Source organism: Equus asinus, chromosome 6 (genome assembly GCF_041296235.1).
Source record: "Equus asinus isolate D_3611 breed Donkey chromosome 6, EquAss-T2T_v2, whole genome shotgun sequence".
Classification (NCBI taxonomy): domain Eukaryota; kingdom Metazoa; phylum Chordata; class Mammalia; order Perissodactyla; family Equidae; genus Equus; species Equus asinus.
This window is the reverse complement of record NC_091795.1, coordinates 77,649,573-77,670,940: the sequence shown is the minus strand read 5'-3', so window position 1 is coordinate 77,670,940 and position 21,368 is coordinate 77,649,573. Positions and strand designations below refer to the sequence as shown.

The window sequence follows — 21,368 nt, the reverse complement described above, 5'->3', positions numbered from 1 at the left end:
CTATCCTTTGAGGTCAGCTCAATGGCATTCTTTCTCCTTAGCTTCTTCTGGTACCAATCATTCATTCATTCATTCAACAAATGTTTCTTGAGTGCCAGAAGGAGTGCTTGTGTTCCAGGCACTCATCCAGGTGGTGGAGACACAGGAGCAAACAAAACAGATTCAATCCTACCCTTCCAGAGCTCATATTCTGGTGGACAGTGCCCCTCTCTCCAAGGCAAGAGTAATCATACCACCTCCATCGTCACATGTCTCTGCTACAGCAGTTATCATATGGCCTTTGGGGGGCTGGCGTCCGGTCCTCCCAGTCTCCCAGTGACAGACACCATGCCAAGCCCCAAAGGCAGCCCTTAATTTCTTTTTAGAAGGAACTCAGGGGCAACAAATCTGGCAGGAAGGGCGGAGGCTGGGCGTCTTATATGCAAACTGCACTGGCATAGCTTGTGGGCTGTTTTTACTCGGCTTTGTGATTATTTAGGGGACCACTAAAGTAATTTAGGGAATTTGCCTTAAAGCTGTGTTGGCCTGGCAGACACACTGTTATCACTTAGAGGGTGTGTTTATTTGGGATGCTTTTGGGGCGATGGGAATGGGAGAGAACTGAAGTTCTCCTAAAGTGATTCCTTGGAACCACTACCATCTGGCACATAGTAGGTGCTAAATGCCTGTTGGTAGAATTGTTGTGCAAAGGGCAGGAAGGTATAATATGGGCCCAGCTATCTGATCCCAAGGCTGGGCACCATGTGGGTGTGAAGTACACCAGGGACTCCAGTGAGCTGGTGTTAGCTCAGGTTACAGAATTGGCAGCTGGTTCAGAAGGAGCTGCTCCCCGCGGTACATAATTCACTGCTTGCTCCTCCAAGCAGGAGCCGTGGGTGTGAAAGCCACAGGGACGCAGCTGCCCCTGGAGGAAGCTAGCCGACATCCTGTGGATTTGAAAAGAAAACTGAAAGTGCTTTTCTTCACGAGAAACTATTGTAAGTGTTTTCCTCTTTTTTCAAAACCTGACAGGTACCTCAGAGTGTTTCTGGTCCAGAGTTGTGGGTGAAATAGGGGGAGGGAGTGGTATGAAGGAAATTTGGATTGCTCTATACTCCGTGCCCTTTGTCTGACTCAGGCAAGGTATCAGCCTGCCGGAGCCCACCCCGAGGAGCGATCTGCAATAGGATGTGTGTCCTAGTGACAGTAACTTCTTTTCTGGCTGTTAAAGTGCATTCCTGTGTAGATGTGGAAAGAGAGAAAGCACACGAGAGCCAGAGCCAGGACAGGAATGTGACTATTTCCTTAATTGGACACGAGAGCCTTGAACTGGTTCCAGTTTTAGTGTTTTCTTTTAAGAGCCTGGACCTTAAAGATTCCATAGAGTTTTTTCTCTGAAAATTCCCTTTGGTTCAAAGGCCCCTGGATAGAAATAAAGAAAAAGCCAGGGCTGGATCTCTTTGATATTTGGGAAGGCAAGAGTTCATGGGCTGCCAGATCCCAGGCTTCTTTTAGGGGTGAGAAGTTTCTGAGCAGAAAGAGCAGGCGCCTCCTGGGATGGTGCATGGCAAGGGTATCCATGGGCTTTGTTTTGGGCTGCAGAGCCCAGAGGATAGGACACAAAGCACTTTCCTCTTGAGCATTTATAGAAGCAATTTCTCTCGGCCTTGTTAGCACCCTGAGAGCTAAAAAGAGATGTCTATTGCCTGCTTTATTGCTTTAGGAGTCTGACACACAGAGATCATGCAACTTACCTGAGGACTTACAGCAAAATCAGTCAAAGGCAGAAGATTTCGTCTGGTGAGTTTGGGTTGCTTCGTATTGTGAGCTGCTAATTCCCCAATGGCCAGCGTGGGAAAGCATGCCCACACTCTCAGGCCTCGCTCGCTCATCATGTGCCCAGAACCCAGCTGAACACTTGCTGGGAAGCACCAAAGACTGGAGGAACTCCTGGGGTGTGAGGGAAGATGCTGGGACACTGGGACCACAGCCGTGCCCACCAGGCAAAGCTTCATTACCTGCCTCTAATGTCTGCTCCCCAAAAGCTGGAAACTTCAGTCAAGGGCTTCAGGGGAAATTGGGGCAGTCTGTGGCTGAAATGAGTGAAAAACTGAAGCAGATGCAATCAACTCTGCTGAAACCCCTCTTTTCCCCCAGATACCTTAAAAACAAGCCATGCATCTGCTCAGTGCTTTCCAACTTACCAAGTGTTTTCATAACATTATCTCATTTCATCCTCACATCAACCCACACACATTCTTGCCTTTCAGATTTCTTATGTACTCAAATGAGTTTCACCGAAAAATTGGCTAGAAACTCCCTTTCTCTTACTCAATCTTTTTTTCAACCCCAACCCTTGGAGTGATGTCTTTAAGAAGCTCTCAGATTCCCAGGGTGGGAAATGTATGTATTCTGCCAGCCCTGCCCCACTGGGTAGACACCAGTCATCCTGGTCTTTGCTACTGGAACCAACGCTTTTGAATTCAGTTTATAGTTTAGCTGTTAAAACAAACGAATAAAACCACGGAGGCCAGAATACGTGTGGTACAGTGGAGAAAACACAGGCTTTAGAACCAACAACCCCCAGAATTGAATTTAAGTTCAGCCATTTGAGAGCCAGGTGGTCATGCCAGGTTACTTAACCTCTCTGAGCCTCTCTTTCTGCATCTGCAAAATGGGGCAATAGTGCTTATGTTTTAAAGTTGTTGGGAGGCATAAAGGTGCTAACAGAAATGAGTGTACCTTAGCAAACAGCTACTTCGTGAAGTCCCTTATAGCTAACCAAAGGACCAGCTTCACCACTACTAGGCAAATTGGGAGATCAAGTGTGGGAATATGTTGCTAAATGAATTAGGATGGAGACTTTTTTTCACTCGATGAAGAATGAGCCTCGTATCCTGCATACATGGCACTGTGGTGCTGGAGGTAGCTCTAATAAGATAGAAAGCTCAGTACCTTTATTCTGTTTTTAATTCTTAGTTTAGGTGAGGGAGAGAAGGAGCTGGGAAACTGGATTTATGTAATGTTGGAAAGCAAGGCAGTTCTGGTTACACCTGGAAATTCTATTGAAGCAGAATTGCAATTCAACCCTTTAGTCCTGGGGACAAAGGTGGGAGAAGGGAGGGGTGCAGAGGGCTATTTAGTTTACTGATCAGCACACAGTAAATACTCAATAAGTGCTGGTGGTGGACTGGGGGGGATTTGACAGTCCAGATGGTGTGTTTGACTTCTGCTGCTGACTTCTTGGCAAGTTCATTGCAAGGCGTAGGGTTGTAGAGGAAAGAACATTTGACCATCAGTCTGAAGCCCTGCGTTTAGGTTCCATCTTCACCACTTAATAGCCTGGCGACCTTGGACAGGCCATTTAATCTCTTAGATGTCTTCTCACCTGTAAAATGAGGAGACTGGATTCGGTGATTTGGAAGGTCTCTTTCAGCTCTAAGGTTCTGGGGCCCAATGTAACTTCATTTGCATGTGTTTCTGTTTCTTCATTTACTCAAAGGCAGTAGGGATAGAAACGTACCTCATAGGATATTGGGAAGAAATGGTTAGTCTGCATGTTCAAGTACATTGTGTCTTGAGAGATATGAAGGGAATGCTGTGACCCAGCGCAATGCAGCAGAGTAGGGCAAGTCCCCTCGTTTATTTCAGCCTCCGTTAGCATTTTTGTAAACTGGGGACTGTAAATCGTGCTATGTTAATCTTATTACATTCTTTTGAAAGCCAAGATTGTGAAAATGTTTTGAAAAACATGCAAGATACTATATAAAGTATTACGATTGAGAAATGACATATTTGTTATAGTTGTATCAAAGTTAAGCCCCTTGTCTCCCATATTTTCAAATGAATGAATGTGTAACCGTGGTTCCAGAGGGGAAACAGAAAGTGTAGATTTGGGGTCACAACCCAAAGCTTACTTTCCACTCCAACTTACTCCAAATGTTCTCCAGTGTAGGAAATTTTACTGGAGGCCAGCTATCTGCTGGCAAGGGCCTTACTTCCCCTCCTCTTCTCCAAAATGAGGCCATTTTGACACAAGGTGTGTGTGGGGGTGGGGCGTGGGGGATAGCTTTCTGAGTTTTGAAAGTTTCACAAAGCAATAATCACAAATATGCAACGGGGGTGTTGGTATGCAAAAGCGGTGAGACAGTTTTTTATCCCAGGTCTTGCCAGGGATTGCTCCTGGGGAGAGATGGCAGAAGGCGTCAGTCCTGCCGGCCCAGGGCCTAGCTCAGGCACTCTCCTCTAAGTGCCCCAGGAAGGCCAGCCTGGAAGCCAGCTCTCCAAGCATTGGCTTCTCCTTTGGCTTCGTAGATGACAACGCTCAGATTTTCAGCAGCTTCCCTACCCGAGGCACAACAGCCCCTCCTGTTAGCAGTAAACCCACACCTGGAGCATCCCCTTAGCACCTGTCCACAGAAGACTTGCATCCCCCTCCATCAGGACACTACCTCTAGAAAAGCAGAATGGAGATGGTACTTGGCAGCACAAAGCAATTTCTGATTTATCCTGTGGGCTGGGGGTAGGGAGAAGCTCCGGAATTTCTCTGGTTGGAGGGAGCAACTAAGGGGCTTTTCTTGAAGCTGCGTTTTCACAGGAAGTACACTGTTTTTACTCAGCTTGTATATATGAATGACTAAAAATACCAAAGTTGTTTTTTAAATTTAATCATTCTTATCAATTCTTAGCGATTACTTTTATTTGCCTTGGCTTGTGGGGCTGATGAAAATTATGAGGGCCTCCACACGGTCCTGCCACTGTTAAATCCTCACCATGAATCCTGTCATCCTTTACCTGAGATAAGTTTATTCGTTTCCACTTTTAAGCGCAAAGACATGGATTCAATACATTCACTACCTTTCAAAGACCTGACAGATTTCAAAGCACATTTAACTTTGCCTTCTTTTTGACCCCCCTCGCTTCCCCCCAATTCCTCCGTCCTCAATACACTCATAAGTCAGGGTTATAAAGCCGTTTTACAGGAGTTTGAAGTTGAGGTGTGAAGCAACTTGCTCCAGCCACAGAGGGGCACACTCCCATCCCGGCTCTGGGGGCTGCGCAGCCTGACCGCCTGGACAGACCCCAGGAGATTCAGTTCCAGGGCAGTGTGGGAGGGGTCCGGCTGAAGCTCTTTGTTTCTCCTGCTTCGAGCAGATCCGGGAGCCAAGGCTGGTGAGCTGTGCTTGAGCGGCGCCCATCCGCGTCCCCTGCCCCGCACCGCCGGCGGGGTGACTATGTGTCCAATGGAAAGATCCTACGACGACACAACATCCTTTCTCACACAAATAAAACCCTCCACGGTTCTCAGTGCTGCAAACCAGCCCCTTGTAAACTAATGCTACCCCCGCAGGCACTCGGTCCCGCAGCTCCGCGTCCCCTCTTATCTTTCCACTGCCTCTGTTTTAGCTGTGCTCTCATTTCCACGCAGCTTGCGTGAGATAGAAGAGACGCACCTCCCGCGCAGCGATCGAGGTGCTGCGGCCAAGGATGCCAGGAAGAGGTCTAGTTTGGGGGATGAACGCTGAAGAGGGATCTCCCAGGTATGGGCGGGGGACAGTGAGTGGGTGCAAACGAGGGCGCTGGTCGACTGATGGCGCCCTCCCCTGGCTCTGCGCGGTCGCCGAGCGGTCACGTCCGGAGCCGGCCCCAGCGCCCTCCTCACGCCACAGTCCTCTGTCCCCGAGTTCCCCAGGGTGTGTGCAGGAAGGGGGTCGCCGACGCGGGCGGGCTTGTGAGCGCGAAGCGGCGTTGACATTGAACTCCAGCCCGGGTGCGTGCAAGTGTGTGCGCGCGCGTGTCCACGCGCGTGTGTGCGTGTGTGAGTCGTGGGGAGGAGGCGGGCTGGAAGCTGCAGCAAACCACGGCCCACGGGGAGCAGAGCCGAGCGCGCCCCCGAGCCGCCGCCCGCAGGAGCAGCAAGCGCTGAAGCCATTCATGATTTTGGTGACGTTATTCCAGGAGTGGGCGAGGGAGGGCGGGGCCTCCTGGGGCTGAGCCCCGCCCCCGCCCCTATAAATACGGCTTCCCGGGCTCTTTGTGGGCCGCGAGCTCGGTGGAGAACCGAGAGCTCCGTCTTCACTGTCGACGCAGCTGGCAGTGGGGCTGTCTCCGGAAGGTGGACCGGCGAACGCCCAGTGCCCGCACTCGGCCGCCTGCGTCCCTGCCCGCCGCGCCTGTCTGCGCCCGTGACATCCTTACTCGGGACGCAGTGACCGTTTTTAAATCACAAGGGCGTGGGTCAGCCTCCCCTAGGACTTCATGTCTGTTTATTTCCCCATTCACTGGTGAGTATCCTGCGCCCCCGGCGGGCATCCGTCTCGCGGCCGTGGCCGCGGGCCTCGGACGCCGGCTCGTGCCGGCTCGGGTGCGAGGGCAGCTGGCAGCGCGGACGCTGGGCGCTAACCCGCCGCCCCAGCCCGTGCAAGAGACAACGTGAAGGTTGCAAAGGTGGGGGGTGGGGGGGTGCGGAGGTGGTGCTGAGAACATCCAGACAAAGGAAGTGAACTCGAAGACCTCACTTCAGTGACGGCTGGGACGGTGTGTATATGGTGGTGGTGGGGTCGGGGGAGAACCAGGGGTCACGCCTGAACCCCTCTAATAAAATCCCTTATGCGGAGGGCTGCAGGAGGCGCGCGCACCGCCTGGCGCAGGGGGCTCCTGCTCGCCCCGGGCCCCTCCCCTTTTTCTTTTTGTTTGCATGCAAGTCTCGGCGTCGAGGCCGGCGGCAGCAGGCTGAGCTGGTGCAGCGGTGGCGTTTGCAGAGCTCCGAGGGGTGGGGGAAAAACGCTCTCCCCACACGTAAACCAAGAGAAGCCACAGGCAGCAGCACAAGCACACGCTGCACCCTCTCGATCCTCTTTCTCTCGATAACCCCTAAAACCCGACGCGCTGTTGTGGGGACCCGGGCTAGAGAGGAGCCGTGTTCGCCTAGTTCGGCTGGAAGGAACCCGGGCCGGCCGAGCGGCAGAAGACCGGGGATCGGGACTAGAAGGGATGTGCCGGGGACGCCTAGCTCGTTGCGGAGCGAGGCCCCCGGCCGCGGCGACTTGAGCGCCGGCTGCTGCTTCCTTCCTGCGCTGGGGAAGAGGAGGAGCGGCCGGGGGGCGAGCGCTGGCGGCCCCGGAGCGCGCTCTCAGGTGCAGGCGAGGAGGGTCCCGGCCCGCAGGCTGTAGCTCGGCGCGGTCCTGCTCAGCCCAGTCCTGCTCAGCCCAGTCCTGCTCAGCCCGGGAATCAGAAAGTTCATCCTTCTGGCTTCAACTTTTCGGGTCCGCGCCACAGCCCGGAGCGAGGAGCGAGCGCCCCTACACCAGGCAAAGAACCTGGCGAGCGACCTGTGGGCGCTCTTCTGGTCCAATTCTTTGGGGGTCGGCGGCAGCCTTTCTATGACCTGGGAGGAAACTGCTTTTGGAGTCCGATCTCCTGACCCTGAACTTGCCCGGAAGTCCAGCATCTTCTCTTAGTCTCCCCTCCCCCATCCCAGCCTGGCTCTGCTTAGAGAGGAGACTGAACTCTCAAAGTAAAAATTCTCCGGTTCTTGAGGCTTGCGTACCCCTCTCCTTCCGGGCGCCCCTTCCTCCCCACCTCCGTGGTATGTGAGCAGCCATGTGGGTGAGACTTTGAAGGCTATTGGAAGCTTTGTGCCCCTGGCCACTCATAACTTGCCAAGGTGGATGTTAGGGCCCATCAGGGTTATTATCCCCTGAGAAATTAAGGTTTAGAATTATTTTATAGTTGACTAGCACTTCGTGGTTTGCAATGTTTTGTTTCCCAGAGGTTAGCTCTTTAGTGTAACTATGAGATATGCGTTATTAGCATCCTGGTGCCAAACAGGGCACCTGTGGCTCAGAGAAATTATATGACTTGTTCAAGATCAAACAGCTCTTGAGTGTCAGAGCTTGGACCAGAACCTAGTGCTTCTGTTTCCAAATCCATTGCCATTTCTACCCTATATAGTAAACATAAAATGAAGAAGAGCTTGGTACCTCTGTTTCTTTAGATACAGTCCCTCTACATCCTACCCTACTTTTTTTTTTAACCATGTTTAAAGGCATGATGGTGAAAATATCGGGTGTTGTGTAGCGAGGGCATTGACTTTGGTATGTGCTATTTGGCATTATGCATTCGGGACCCTGTATGTGCCCAAGGCTTGGGTGAGGATAATGGAACATTTGTATCCTGCTTACAGAGTACAAAGCACTTTCACATGTCAGCCCATGGTGGGCCAGCTTGGCCCCTCTGGAAATTTCCTTTGCAATCAGAGTCCAGGCATCCTTAAGGCTTTTAATCCAGGGATGTTTTTCAAGCTGTGAGCTTGCAGCTGCTGTGGCTGGGGCCAGAGAAAGGGCTTGGATGGCAGATGTGAAGCTTGCAGAAAGCCGACCCCTTGGGGCTTTAAGTGGGACATTTTGCAAGAAGGAACTCTAGAGAGACAAAGAGAAATTTAGGACAGCAACATTATTGGACTTTGTTTCCCTGAGGTTGACCTGTTATTATTATGTAATAATAATACTATGTAGTACCTCTGGAGAAGGGTTGAATTGGTTTTAATATAGACAGACAGACTCAACTACCTACTGTTCTGTTTTTTCTGCTTCTGTCATTTAAAAGAAAATCCAGAGTGGCTCTGTGCCAGTGGAGACTAGTACAGGAGAGGAGGGGAGAGATTTGCCAGAGAGGTTTTCAGACAATGGGCTTTGTTGGTCGAGGTTGAGAGCCCTGATGCTCTGGGCTTGTAAGGCACTTCCTTGGGGTGTGAGCTTGTTTTTCTGAGAGTTCTGTTTTGAGCATCTCTCATCCTGCCTCCAGACAGCCCCCTGATCTAACAGCAGAATGCACCGAGAGTAGGAATGTGAAAGTGCCTATGTTTGTTGACTTTTGGTCTGGGTTTCTTGGCAGCCCTGACTATCTGAGATCAGCCGAGATGACTGAGGTGATGATGAACACCCCATCCATGGAGGAGATTGGCCTCAACCCCCGAAAGGATGGCCTTTCCTATCAGGTGAGTTCACTACTGGCTTCCTTCTGTCTCTTTAGAGCCTAGTGGCTTTTGCTGGGGCTGGAGGCAGACTTGGTTCTGCATCCCGGTGCTGCTTATAAGAGCTATGTGACCTTGGGAAAGTCCCCTAATGCCAGTAAGCCTCAGTTTCTTCATCTGTAAAATGGGGCATTGATAGTCCTTACCTCATAGAATTGTGGTGAAGATTCAACATGATGAGATAATGTGCATAAAGGATTTGCAGTCCCTGGGGCACAGTAAAGGCTCAGGAAACATGAGCCAATGTTATTAATTAGTCACCCTGGCTGCTGTGGACTCTCGGATTCATGGTAGCAAAGGGGGAAGTGATTCGTGGAGTCAGTTCAGACGAACCGTCCCTTCCCAGCTGTGCCTTGGGCAGTAGAAACATCACTATGAGGGGAGGCTTGTGGAGAAGGGTGGTCTGGTGGAGGAGTAGCCGTGTCAAGTGCTGCTTTCTTAGGCTGATGGTTGACCAACTGATTCCAAGAGAGCTAATGTTCAAACTACTGAGAGTTGAGGAGAACTTCCCCCAAAGGGAGGCTGCCTCAGGGAGGCCATTGCTGGAATTTAGCTTAGAGATCATCCTGTGCGGCAGATCCAAAATACTTAAGGACTGAAAGAAGTGACCTAAGTAACACCTTTGGATTCTTCGCCTGGTGTTCTTTCTGCCAGGCCACTTTTCCACTGCTCCTGGACAGCCTCAGAGCACCTTCAGTTACCCTTGGGGCAGTGAAGTGTTTTAGATTTCCAAGGAGAGTTCCTAGGTTATTATGTGAAGGGGAGGAAGGAGTCTGTTTTTAAGGGAAGACCTTGGGGCTGGGGAAATTGTGTAGGGTGGCTGGCGCAGGGAAGATAAATGGGGGGTGCGATGGGCCTATTCAGCAAATACTAACCGAATGCCCGCCGTGGGCCACGCACTTGACGGATGTTCCTCGTTTACTCTTGAGAAGAGCTCTGGGGGAATTTTGGTCGGTTCCACAGATGAGAAAACAGGCTCAGCCTGAGTGGGTCACTTGGGTCTCGAACTCTGGAGCCTTGTTCTTCTGATGTACCTGTGTCTGTACCTTCGGTTGGCTCTTGGCTAGAATCTTGACTTGCTCTGGCTAGTCATTCCTTAGAACCATTCCAGGGCATTTATTTGCTAAAGGAAGAAAGAGAGAGCCAGGTGGGTGCGATGGAGGGAGGGTGATCAAAGAGAGCCGAGATGAAAGCTAAGGCTGGGTAAGGTAACTTGGCAAGTGACAGCAGAGTCACCCTCAGACATGCTTGGGAGGTTTAAGAAGGCCCTTTTGTTTTGTGTCAACATGGTCAAGCCCCTTTTGCTGGCTGGAAATACGTATTCAGGTAGCCTGAGGTGGTTTGGGGGGAGGGGAATACCCTCTCCTGGGTGGTTTTATACCCTCCACCCCACAGCACGCCTGAGAGAGACAATTGAAGGCCCACAGCCTGTGGGAGGTTAGACGTTTCCTGGCCCACCGGCTGGGCTGTTTTTGGATACCAGTTTCCAAGCCGCTGAATCAGACTGAACCTCTTTGTGGTTAAAGGTAAGACTTTCTTTCAGTTCTAGGTTTTAGATTTCCATCACAGAACATTTCCAAACACAGTCGTCGATACGTCTTCTGTGTGCTTTTTATATTCTCCTTTCGAACCAGTCCCAGGCTAAAAGGTCAGGTCCTACAGGGCAGTTTTCTCAACCCTTTGAGCCCTTCAGGCCATTCTGCTGGAGGGTTAGGGCACATGACCTGGTGGAAGCAGCTGCACCGCTGGGTGAGGAAGGCTGAGTTGGGGCTGCCATGGCAGGAGGAAAATGAAATTGCCTCTGGGCTCCTGAGATGTCTCAGGAACACCAGAGAAAAGGGCCCTCAACTCTTCCCTGTGGGTTGGGCTGCCGGCCAGTCCTCGCAGCCCCTCAGGAAATGTGTCCCTGCCACCTGGGATGGGGCTAGGCCCAGTTCCAAAATACCTGACCTGGAACTTCCAAGCACTGTCACAAGGCTTGAGAAAGGTCTTCTGGTTGCCTGATGAAGAAAAAGGGGAGAGGTTGTAATCTTTAACCAAGCAACATTTATTGGCCACTTGCTGTGTGCAACGTGCTATGCTGGGCGCTGCCCAGAGGATCCTGGGCTCATGTGGGAAACCAGCAGGCATGTACGTAACAACCAGAACGCAGGTAGTCTGGTGGAGCGAGGGGAAAGCTACCGTCCGTGCAGGTATGGGCTGCGACGAGAAGGCTTAGAAGAGAGGGGTCAGACTGGGACTGGTTCTTGAAAGAAAATTAGGACTTTGAGAGGGCACCTCTGTCTCTAATCTAATTTGTTTGCACCTTCAGACACCCCTTGGCTAGCCCCTGTTTATGCCAGGTGCAGGGCTCTGCAGTGAGCTGGTCTGACAATTGTCAGATGACATAGTCTCTGGGCCCACTCAAAGCTAGTGCTATCCAATTAAACACATTCCCACCAGAGCTCTGGGGATTGGCTGGGACTGCATTTGGCCAAGGCGGTCCACTGTGCGTGCTCAGGCTGGGCTCAGATCCGAGGGTGGGAGATCTCAGAGCTCTGTTCTTGGCATTCCTCCTGAGGGTAATAACAGTACATGGCTTTACAGAGACCTGCTTTTCCAAGGAACTGAAAAGTGGGAAGGAGACGTCAATCCCACTTGGCAGATGAAACAGAACCTCAGGCTTGTGATTTGACCTTGAAACAAGGTCATAAAATAAACAGGCACACTGGACTTTGTCAATCATTCCCCCTCCTTCTAGACCTACCCAAAATGAAGCTTTCTTGATTTCTCTGCCCCAGATGTGACCTCTTTCTTCTTTCAACACCTGTGGCTTTTTGGGCTTTGAGATTATGCTACCCTGGGCTTTGAGGAGATGGGTCCTGCCTGACTCCTCTCTGCCCAGGTCTCTGAGGGTAGGGGATGACTTCTTACCCTCTTCGTGCACATCAGCCATCACCCCTCCTGCACCCTCCCCGACTCCAGGTGCCCACTGGCTCAGGGCCTTCCCAGAGCAGCAGCTTAGTGGATGGTGGTCTCAGTGAAGTTGAGTTTCTTGACTCTAAAGCTCACCTCCTTCACTTCTGCTTTAGGATCTTTAAAGGGCCCCCTCAGGCTCACGCCTATCAAGGCTTCACATGATGCCTTTTCATCCCCTGAAAGATCCAGGTAGGCCTTACCTCTTGTGCTTAGGAAGTTAGTGCTGTGTTGTGGGCGTGTATAAAAATCGACAGGGCCGGTGCCTTGTTTTGTCTTAACATGCATTTAGAGAGTCAGTTCAATACATGAAATCCATGTCTGCACACTCACTTGGCAGGAATTATGACACTCGCTGGGTGGGTGAATAAATGGTTACTAGAAAGTCTGAGTGTGTTTCAGGCTGGCTGGGTTGGCTGTGGGTGGCAGCCAGCAAACTGGGCTGAGTGGGAGGGTCTCTATGAGGACCTTTATGTCCCTAGGGGCTGCAACTCCCTCCTCACACTGTGTTCGTGGGCCTCCTGTTCTCCAGCCCCTTGGGACAGAGATATCTGTCACCTAACACCTTCTTCCTTTCCCTAGTTCAAGGAAGCAAGTCAGTGGCTGCCATGCAGGGCCCTCCCTTGGCTCCAGGGCTCTAGAAGGTGGAGTTTTGGAATGCCTCTCTGACTGCGTCTCCTTCTGTGCTGTGCCTGAATTGGCCTGGGCTCTATTTGGGGAAGGGTCCTGGGCATTTGCCTGTGGACACTGATGCTGCCACAACCCAAGGGCTATGGGGATTCTGGCCATACTGCCTAACTTCCCCACAGCATTGCATGCTGAGGCTTCTGCAGTTTTATCACCCTTGCTAAGTTCTAGATATAGATATGGCTCCTTGGTTTTCATTTAAAACTGTTGCTTCTAAAGCATCTGGAGCAAGATCTGATAACTTTATCCTTCCCTAGGCTCTTTAAATTCCTCTTTGATCAGCATATGTCTCTTACTGCCCACTCTTTGTATTCCTTCTGCTGTTCTTGGTCACGTACTCCTACCATCTGACGTCCAGCCTCCTGTCAGACGGGCAGTGGGTGCTCCTGCTCAGGGAAGCCAGCGAGGATGCACTGTAAACCAGGAGCTAGCTCTTCACGCGCCACGGTGCCCCGTGCCTTCCCTTTGATCCACAGAGCTAACAGCTTCTCTGCATCTTCCCCTGTGTTTCCCAATACAGGAGAGAGGGATATCCCGGCATTTTGTATGGTGGGGGCATGGGGGGTCGGCTGACCTCTTGCTACAGCCCTGTTGTTTGCTTCTTGCAGTCTGAGAGCCCCGGTTCCAGCTCTGCCTTAGGACAGGTCTAAAGCACTCCGCTGGCTGAGAGCTGGCCTCTCCCTGGGCAGAAATGCTCAGCCTCTTCTCTCTCTGAAGCCCGACAATAGCCAAATCTCCCCTCCTCACTCTTTATCAGAAGCAGCAACTCGTCTCTCAAAGAACAGGCTCAGTTTAATCACTAAAGTTAGGCAGCAGTTCAGAAACACTTTCTCCTCACTCACATCTACACTGAGCCTTTCTTTATGAAGACCCCCTGAGCCTGGCTTTCCCTGTGCTGTCCCCTCCTGTGTCAGTGCACATGCTGAAATAAGTGACGGGTTGAGCTTCCTCCCTGGGTTAAGCCCTCAGAGACGTTCCTCCTCCGTGTCCCTGCCTCCATCTCCCACAAGCCCCTGCTCACGAGGCCATTCTGGGCGTAACTCATCACCTACCTTTGTCTCTTCCTCCTCGTGCCCCTTGTCTCCCTGGTGACCCCCAGCTGTGGGACCCCACGTATTCTCAAGGGTCTTGAAGGCCCTGCTGAGCAGCCACACGGAAGTCCCATGGTCACCAAGAAATCCTCTTTCACATCAGACTTAAAAAGCCTCAGTTGTCCCTGGAGAGACATAAAACTAAAATTCCAAAGCATTTGGCAGGAGACGTCCAGCCAGTGGACACAACATGTTACTGGAATCACAGGGAGTTTTCTTTCTCCTGTCCCTACCGCCTCCACCCTGCTCCTTCCTCGATACAAATCATAATAATGTGATGCAAAACAGGCAGTTAGGGCCACATGGTTCAGAAGCACAAGGAGTCCATCTCTTTCTGCGGCGTTGGGCCTGTGTCCACACGTACTGCCTCTTTGTGAGTCAGTGTGCACTTTGTTCAGATCAAGTCTACTTTGTATGAGGGATACAGCACCTTCCTTCCTCTGCCCAAAGCCTTGACACAAACATCGTGTTCACTGTTCTGGAATGCCCCCGGGTTAGGGCCTGCAGAGGGCTGGAATTCTTCCCATGGGGATTCCCCCCCAGCACGCATACCGTGGTCACAACAGAGAGTCTGTAGCATGGCCAGGGAGAGAACAAGCTTTCTTCATTTTCCTAGCCAACGTGTTGCACACTAGAACCATACAACCCAGCCTTCTCTCAAAGGACCTGTGTTAGGCCTGAGGCCTCTCAAGTGGTGGTGTTCATCACTCCCCAGAGCCAGGGTCTATGTCTGACTGCTCTTTGTTCCTGCAATGCCAGGCCCACTGTCTTACAAATAGTTGCTTAATGAGTGCTGAATGATGGATTGGACCCTTCCTCTCTCCCTTTCCTGCACTGAGATTATCCCTCTACTTGGCCATCCTGTGGCATAGACTTTTAGAGGATCAGCATTTTCTCTACGTCGACCCGGTCTCCCAAGTTGGATAGAAAGGAGGATTGTACCATTAGGAAACGGGATGAGTTTGGGTGGTGTATCTTGTGACTGGAGCCAAGAGCTATTCCTGGGTGTCTAGTGAATGTCCTGAAATGATCTTTCAGGCCCGAATCCTGAAATAATCCTCGGAGGATATGAAGACAGGCCCTCACTCACATGGGCTCAGGGTTGCTGGGCCTTCACTCCCATCCAGTCTTGTAGCTGCTGCGCCTGTCACTTCTGCTGCCTCTCACCTCACTGTCTGTCCCTCCCTTGTTCCCAAGCCTACCTTGGGAGGATTCTTTATCAGTAAATCAAACCCTGTGTCTGCTGCTTCACTCTTCAGCTGAGGGAGGGCTCCTTATTGCACAGATTTGTCTTTAAAAAATTAAAGTTTGTAGGGGCCGGTCTGGTGGCGTAGTGGTTAAGCTCGCATGCTCTGCTTCAGTGGCCCGGGGTTCACAGGTTCAGATCCTGGGCACAGACCTAGCACTGCTTGTCAAGCTACCCTGTGGCAGGCATCCCACATAAAATAGAGGAAGAGTAGCATAGATGTTAGCTCAGCGACAATCTTCCTCAAGCAAAAAGAGGAAGCTTGGCAACAGATGTTAACTCAGGGCCAGTCTTCCTAACAAATAAACAAACAAAAAATTAAAATTTGTCAAAAATTTCCCCCAACTGTTGTCCAGCTAGCGTTTTGCCCTCGAGGGAAGTTTGGGAGCTCTCTTGGCCTCCTCCCTGCTAGAATTAATTGCCTTGCACTGTCAGAAGCTCCTTTTAGGTCAAGTGTATAGAAGAAGTACCCAAACATTTAGCTGAAGCAGCATTGACTACTTGCTTCTCTGCCAGTAATTTTATTGAAGCCAATGGGAAGGAAAGTTCTGGATCTTTCACCTAAAGTAGAATTGACCTGAGCAAGGAGGGCATTTGCAAACCTCAGTCCAGGTGCTTGGTCTCTAGGTCTGACTTTCTCCTAACTTGTACTTGAAGATGCTTCCCAAACAGAATTAATAGTAAATCTTGAATTTACCTTCTGCCTTTACTTTGGAGATCTTGAAACACTCACCACCCTAGATTTGAGAGTCATCCTTGGTTTTCCTAAATTCCTAAATATTTTCTTGAGACACAGCCCTGTGTATAAGCTCTAATTTGGTAGGTGACCATTAGCCCAAGGTGTGTGGGCAGTGCCAAGCTCAGCCACTGATCCCTATGAACAGAGGCCAGGTGCCTGCTGGGACTCACATACTCACCCAAACATGCACACACTCACCCTTACACGCACACACTCGCAAGCACACGCCTGCACACCCTCGCACACTCACATGAACTCATACACACACTCACACTTATTCACTCATGACCAAAAGGGCTGGCGGTGGAATGTTAATGTTGGTTGTTTTAGATTGGAATGTTGTAATTATAGGAAATTTTTCTTTTCCTTCCCCCCCTTTCAGTAATTTCATATTTTCATTGATAAAGTATGCATTTTTTTATTCTTATGCTTACTTTTCAAATTTTAAAAGTAAAATATGTCCAATATGGAATTTTAATTTTCTTCTTTCAACTTTTTGTTTTCCAGTCACCATAATCTCACCATGCATGAATCATAACTGTTAATGTTTGAGCATCTTTGGCCTTCTTTTCCAATGCACTTGTGTTTTTATGTAGCCCAAATCACACAGAGCTGTGTTCTGTGTTTTTACATAACAGTATGTTAAGTTGCCAGCGTCACATCAGTACAACTCATGTTAAAAATCCTTCAAAGCCAGCATTTTTAATAACTGCACAATATTATATCATAAAGTTACAAGGTGATTTTTTCGCCATTCTTCAATAGATGAAATTTTTAGATTGTATACTTTTTTCTCATACATAATGTAATTATTTATATATAATTTTATATATACATTTTTGTCCATAGTTTATACTGTTTCCTTAGAACAGAGCCTTAGGAGTAGAATTTCTGAGTCAAAAGGTTTAAGAGTGTGTGTGTGTTATAATCATAAAAGTAATCTTTCTTCCTTTTAGAAATTTAGGAAAACATATAGAAGTACAAAGAAAAAAAACACATATTCCTAGCATCAGAACATTTTGGTATGTTTACTTCCAGTATTTTTCTATGCATTTACCTTTAAAATTATGAAGTTGAGATAATACTGTATATACTGTAGTGAATCTTGTTTTCACTGACTATAATGGGCCGGCCCGGTGGCCTAGTGGTTAAGTGCGCATGTTCCACTTTGGTGGCCCGGGGTTTGCCAGTTTGGATCCTGGATGTGGACATGGCACCTCTTGGCAAGCCATGCTGTGATAGGCATCCCACATAGAAAGTAGAAGAAGATGGGCACAGATGTTAGCTCAGGGCCAGTCTTCCTCAGCAAAAAGAGGAGGATTGGCAGCAGATGTTAGCTCAGGGCTGATCTTCCTCAAAAAAAAAAAAATATTGTGACTATGTTCCTGTTATTTGATTTTCTTTATAAAATGGCATTTCATTTTATTATGTACCACTTCTTATTGCTGAATATTTAGGTTGTGGCATGTTTTGTTTTTATAAAGAACACTGCTCTGAAAATCATTTTACATAAATCTCTGCACAGGTCTGATTTGTTTCCTTGGAATAAATTCCTGGAAGTAGAATTACTGATTCAAAGAGATTCAACATCATTAAGCCTCTTGATTATATATTACCTTAAAAACAGAAAACAAATAAAAGAGTTTTTCAAAATAGGAGCTCCCAGCATTGAAAGCTCTGGCAAATAGAATCTCAGGGGTATAAATTCTAGGGAGATGGGATAATGGAGGAGCTCTGTGGATAGAGTCAGAAAGGTGTTTGGTTATTTTAAAGTGTTTAGGAGATGTTATATATCTTCCTCTAGTTTGTTAATTGCTTATTTTGAGAAGAGATGATAGCAATTGATGATGTTTAGGCAACATTTAGCCAGCATTGCAAAATAGCTGGTGATCATATTCTTGTAGCGTGGTGGGTATGTTGACACACTCTGTGGATTACGAATGTATATGGGTCGACGATTGCCCTACTTGTCTCCTTTATTCTATTAATGACATTGGAGCACTGTGTGACCTTGAAGAAGACAAGTGAAGTCACCTCAGCCTGGAGACCCATGAAAGTTGGACAGATGCACCTTTAGTCCCCTGAGCCATCTTGGTTTTCCTGGGATTCCAGGTCTGGCTCATGGAATGGTCATGGTTTAGAGATATTGCTTTCCTGGAATCAAGGATGGACTGGGCTCTTAGAAGTAGATCTGAACATGATTGAAGTCTTGGGCCCAGTACCGAGGGCCTTCTACCCAACAACCCTGCAAGGCTCCAGGTTCTTTGCAACAATAGCCTAGGCCAATATTCCAGGAGGACCACGTACTGCTGGTGGTTACGAAGTTAATTTAGGTGTTACACAGACATAGTGTATTTTTATGGTATTTTATGTATTACCTATGACAAGTAATGTTCGTTTTTTATTTATGTAGTGATAGAATTTTATTTTAAAAAAAATATATTTTAAACAAGTGAGTAAACAAAAAATATAGTTGAGCCATAATGTGTATGTGGACATGAAGGAATAATGACGCTGGTGTCTGACTTCCTGAGGCTGGTGTCACTGTTGTTAGATGAGGGACTCTTTTTCTTCAAGAGTTGAACATATTAGACGGAAGCATTCTTAAAGATCAGCGAATACTAGATTATGATTCCTGAATTTCTTTGGTCATTTGTCCTCTCAGATATTGCAATTGAAGCAACAGGATCCTTCCTGGCTGTTTTCCTTGGCATCCTAATATTGGCAGTTTTCACACCAAAATACTTCTTAATAATGCTTCTTTGTGTCTACCACTTCACGTTTAAACAAAGCATTGAAACTGGAGTTCAGCTGCCCCTGGGGTTCACAGAAACTTTCCAAGGGATGTGACAGCAGAGTATTTTCGGGAAATCAATTTCCACATCTTCAGCTTCCTTTGGTTGGCTTTTCTAAAATTGCATTTCCTGAAGATAGGCTTCACCAATTTTCTTTTCCTACCTTTCCTGTCGAGATTGCCCCACTCCCCTTTATAAGAGAAGGGCCTGCCTCTCGCCAGCCTGAATCTTTTAAGGTGCCTTTTCCCAGGGTATAGAAACCTTTGGGGCATGAAACAAATGGACCATTCAAAACGTTACTGCCTAGGAAGCTCCATAAATGCCACTTATCTATCACATTAAGACCAATCAAGAAAATTACCTTTGTGTTTAAAAATTATTTGTGGTGTGTTTATTGATCAGTTATAAACTAATAGCTGTAATGTCAATCCAGATTTTTTTTTTTTTTTTTTTTACTAACAAGCCTTAGGGTCACAGGACATAAAAACATTAACTGTCGATTTATATATGTAAATACATCTTTCTATTGTAGGGAAGTATAAAAAAAGCTAATGACTAAAAACTTTCAAGCATAAAAATATATTAAGATAAGATTCTATGGAGAAGTAGAATGGAAATAGAGTTTTAAGTAGAGAAAGGAATAAGATTTGACATAAGAGCTTGTTCATGAGATTTTTTACTAGGTGATGGTTGATATCAAGTTGCTATAGTATTTATAAGCTGTTGAGTATATTTAAAAGAGTGGTATATAATTTTTATTTTAAAATATTAATATTTATAATATCTCAGAAGTTTTATGTGTCAGTTTAAAAACATATGAAAGGAGACACAGTTTTTCAAAATTCTTTCAGGGAGTACACAAACAAAAAGTTTGGAGATCATGGACAGATAGATACTCTCTCCTTGGAATCAAAATGTGGCACCATAGCATCTCAGAGTGGAGGGCACCTTTGAGCTTGGGCCAGTCTCCCATCAGACGTTAGAATGCATTCTACAGTAGTTTGGCATGGGGTCACCTAGACGTTCTTTGGCCACTGCCAGTGACATAGAGCTCAGAGCCTCTCAGCACAGCAGGACTATGGACTACGAATTTGGATAACTGGTTTCTAATCTTGGCTTTGCCGCTATCTGTGTCATCTCAGACAACTCACATCACCTCTTTGGGCCTTGATTTTCCCCATCTACGATGGAGAGAGTTGGTTCTATCATTTTTGTTGGAATGTTGTGTAATGAAGTGAAATTCTCCATCCTGATCCTACGTTAGCCCCTGGGAGTTAAAAAAATCTGCTCTCTTCTTCATGTCAGCCCTTCAGATATTTGAAGGCACCCTTTATGTTCTCCTCAGATCTTTTCCAGTTTTAAAATATATTGTCTTTCTACCTTGACTTATGTGGTCATCTTCCAGGGGCTAGTTTTTCCCTAGGTCAGAGGTTTTCAAACGTTTTCATCTCAGTCCCTTCTACGTTTTATAAAAATTATTTAGGAGCCCAGAAATATTTGCTTATGTAGGTTATATCTTTTGATATTAAGACAGTGTTTACATTTTTTATTTATTAATTCCTTTAAAATAACAATAAAACCATTACAGGTTGGTTTAAATAACACTTTTTAATAAAAATAAATATATTTTCCAAAACAAAAAAAGTTTAGTGAGAAAAGGCATTATTTTACATTTTTGCAAATCTGTGAAATATCTGGCTTGACAGGAGATGGCTGGATTCTCATATCAGCTTCTGCATTCAATTTGTTGTGATAGGTGTTGGTTCAAGTAGATGAAGAAAATCTGGCCTATGCAGGTGTGTAGTTAGAAATGGAAGAAATATTTTAATAGCCTTTTCAGATATTTTTCTTTGCTATTTCACCAAAACTCGACAAGTGGTAGTTTCTTACAAGTTAGGGGCAACGTGGAATCTGAAACCATATCAATGAACTTTTTGTACTCTTACATTAAAATCCATTTGTCCATCCTGCACTTTGAATGAATCTCTTACCCACGAATGGTTTTGTAATGTGGTACATTGATCATTTGGAAATACAGGTTCACTGAATTATACAGATCTTCCCGATGTTGACACATTTCATTATATAATATCAAAAAATTACATTTGCTAGTATCTCCACTGGTCTCATGAGAAATTCTTCAAGTATTAGGAAACTGTTAAGCTTGTGGTGGCTGATACAAGTTTTCCAAAATTCTAATTTTTGCTTGATAGCTCAATTTTATCATTGGTAACAAATACCATCAGTCATCTTCTTTGAGGTGACGGGCTCGTTTTGTTCATTTTTGAGAACATGTGTGCCAAATACCCAAGTCTGAATAACTGTAGTTGGTTGGTCAGTCATTCTTTCAAGTAAAAATGCTGTTCCATGGAAAAAGTGGCTAGTTCAGCTTGCAATCAATCACGTAAGTGCTTTTCCTCGAGACAACCATTGTGCTTTGATATGTAGCAGAAGTGTTTTATGCTGACTTTCCATTTTGTCACATAAAACATTGAAAAAACATATACTTGAGTCAATATTTAATACAAATTAATTTTTACTGCTTCATCAAGGACATTAAGTTTTTTAAAAATTGTGAGTGTGAGGTGGTGAAGAATATAGTGACTATAAGTACAGTGTGCTGCCACTGCATTCATTAATTCTTGCTAAGGTGCCAGCAATTTCACCCACTGTTGCTTTTTATACCATTAGTGCAAGTGTCAACACAGGGAAAAAAGCAAATAAGATCTTAGTATTATTAAGAAAATATTTTAACTCCATGGATACTCCCTCCCTGAGAGGAACTTGGGATTTGAGCTTTGAGAACCACTACTCTAGACTGAACAGAATATGTCTCATCAGA

General features: G+C 47.2%; 1 protein-coding gene across 3 annotated transcripts in view; it reads left to right on the top strand.

The window, feature by feature from the left end:
• Positions 1–466: 466 nt before the first annotated feature.
• The window catches only part of LBH (LBH regulator of WNT signaling pathway), a 31,167-nt gene continuing 10,265 nt past the window's right edge, over positions 467–21,368 (top strand). The window contains exons 1-4 of one of the 3 annotated variants that reach the window (XM_070512351.1): positions 467–554; positions 867–977; positions 1,703–1,779; positions 8,875–8,977. In XM_070512351.1, coding sequence (XP_070368452.1) covers positions 8,900–8,977 — 78 coding nt within the window. In that variant the 5' untranslated portion in view covers positions 467–554; positions 867–977; positions 1,703–1,779; positions 8,875–8,899. Of the gene's footprint in view, positions 555–836; positions 978–1,702; positions 1,780–5,660; positions 6,264–8,874; positions 8,978–21,368 lie in introns of those variants that run through there. The other 2 variants (XM_014866447.3, XM_014866446.3) reach the window with 2 other exon arrangements.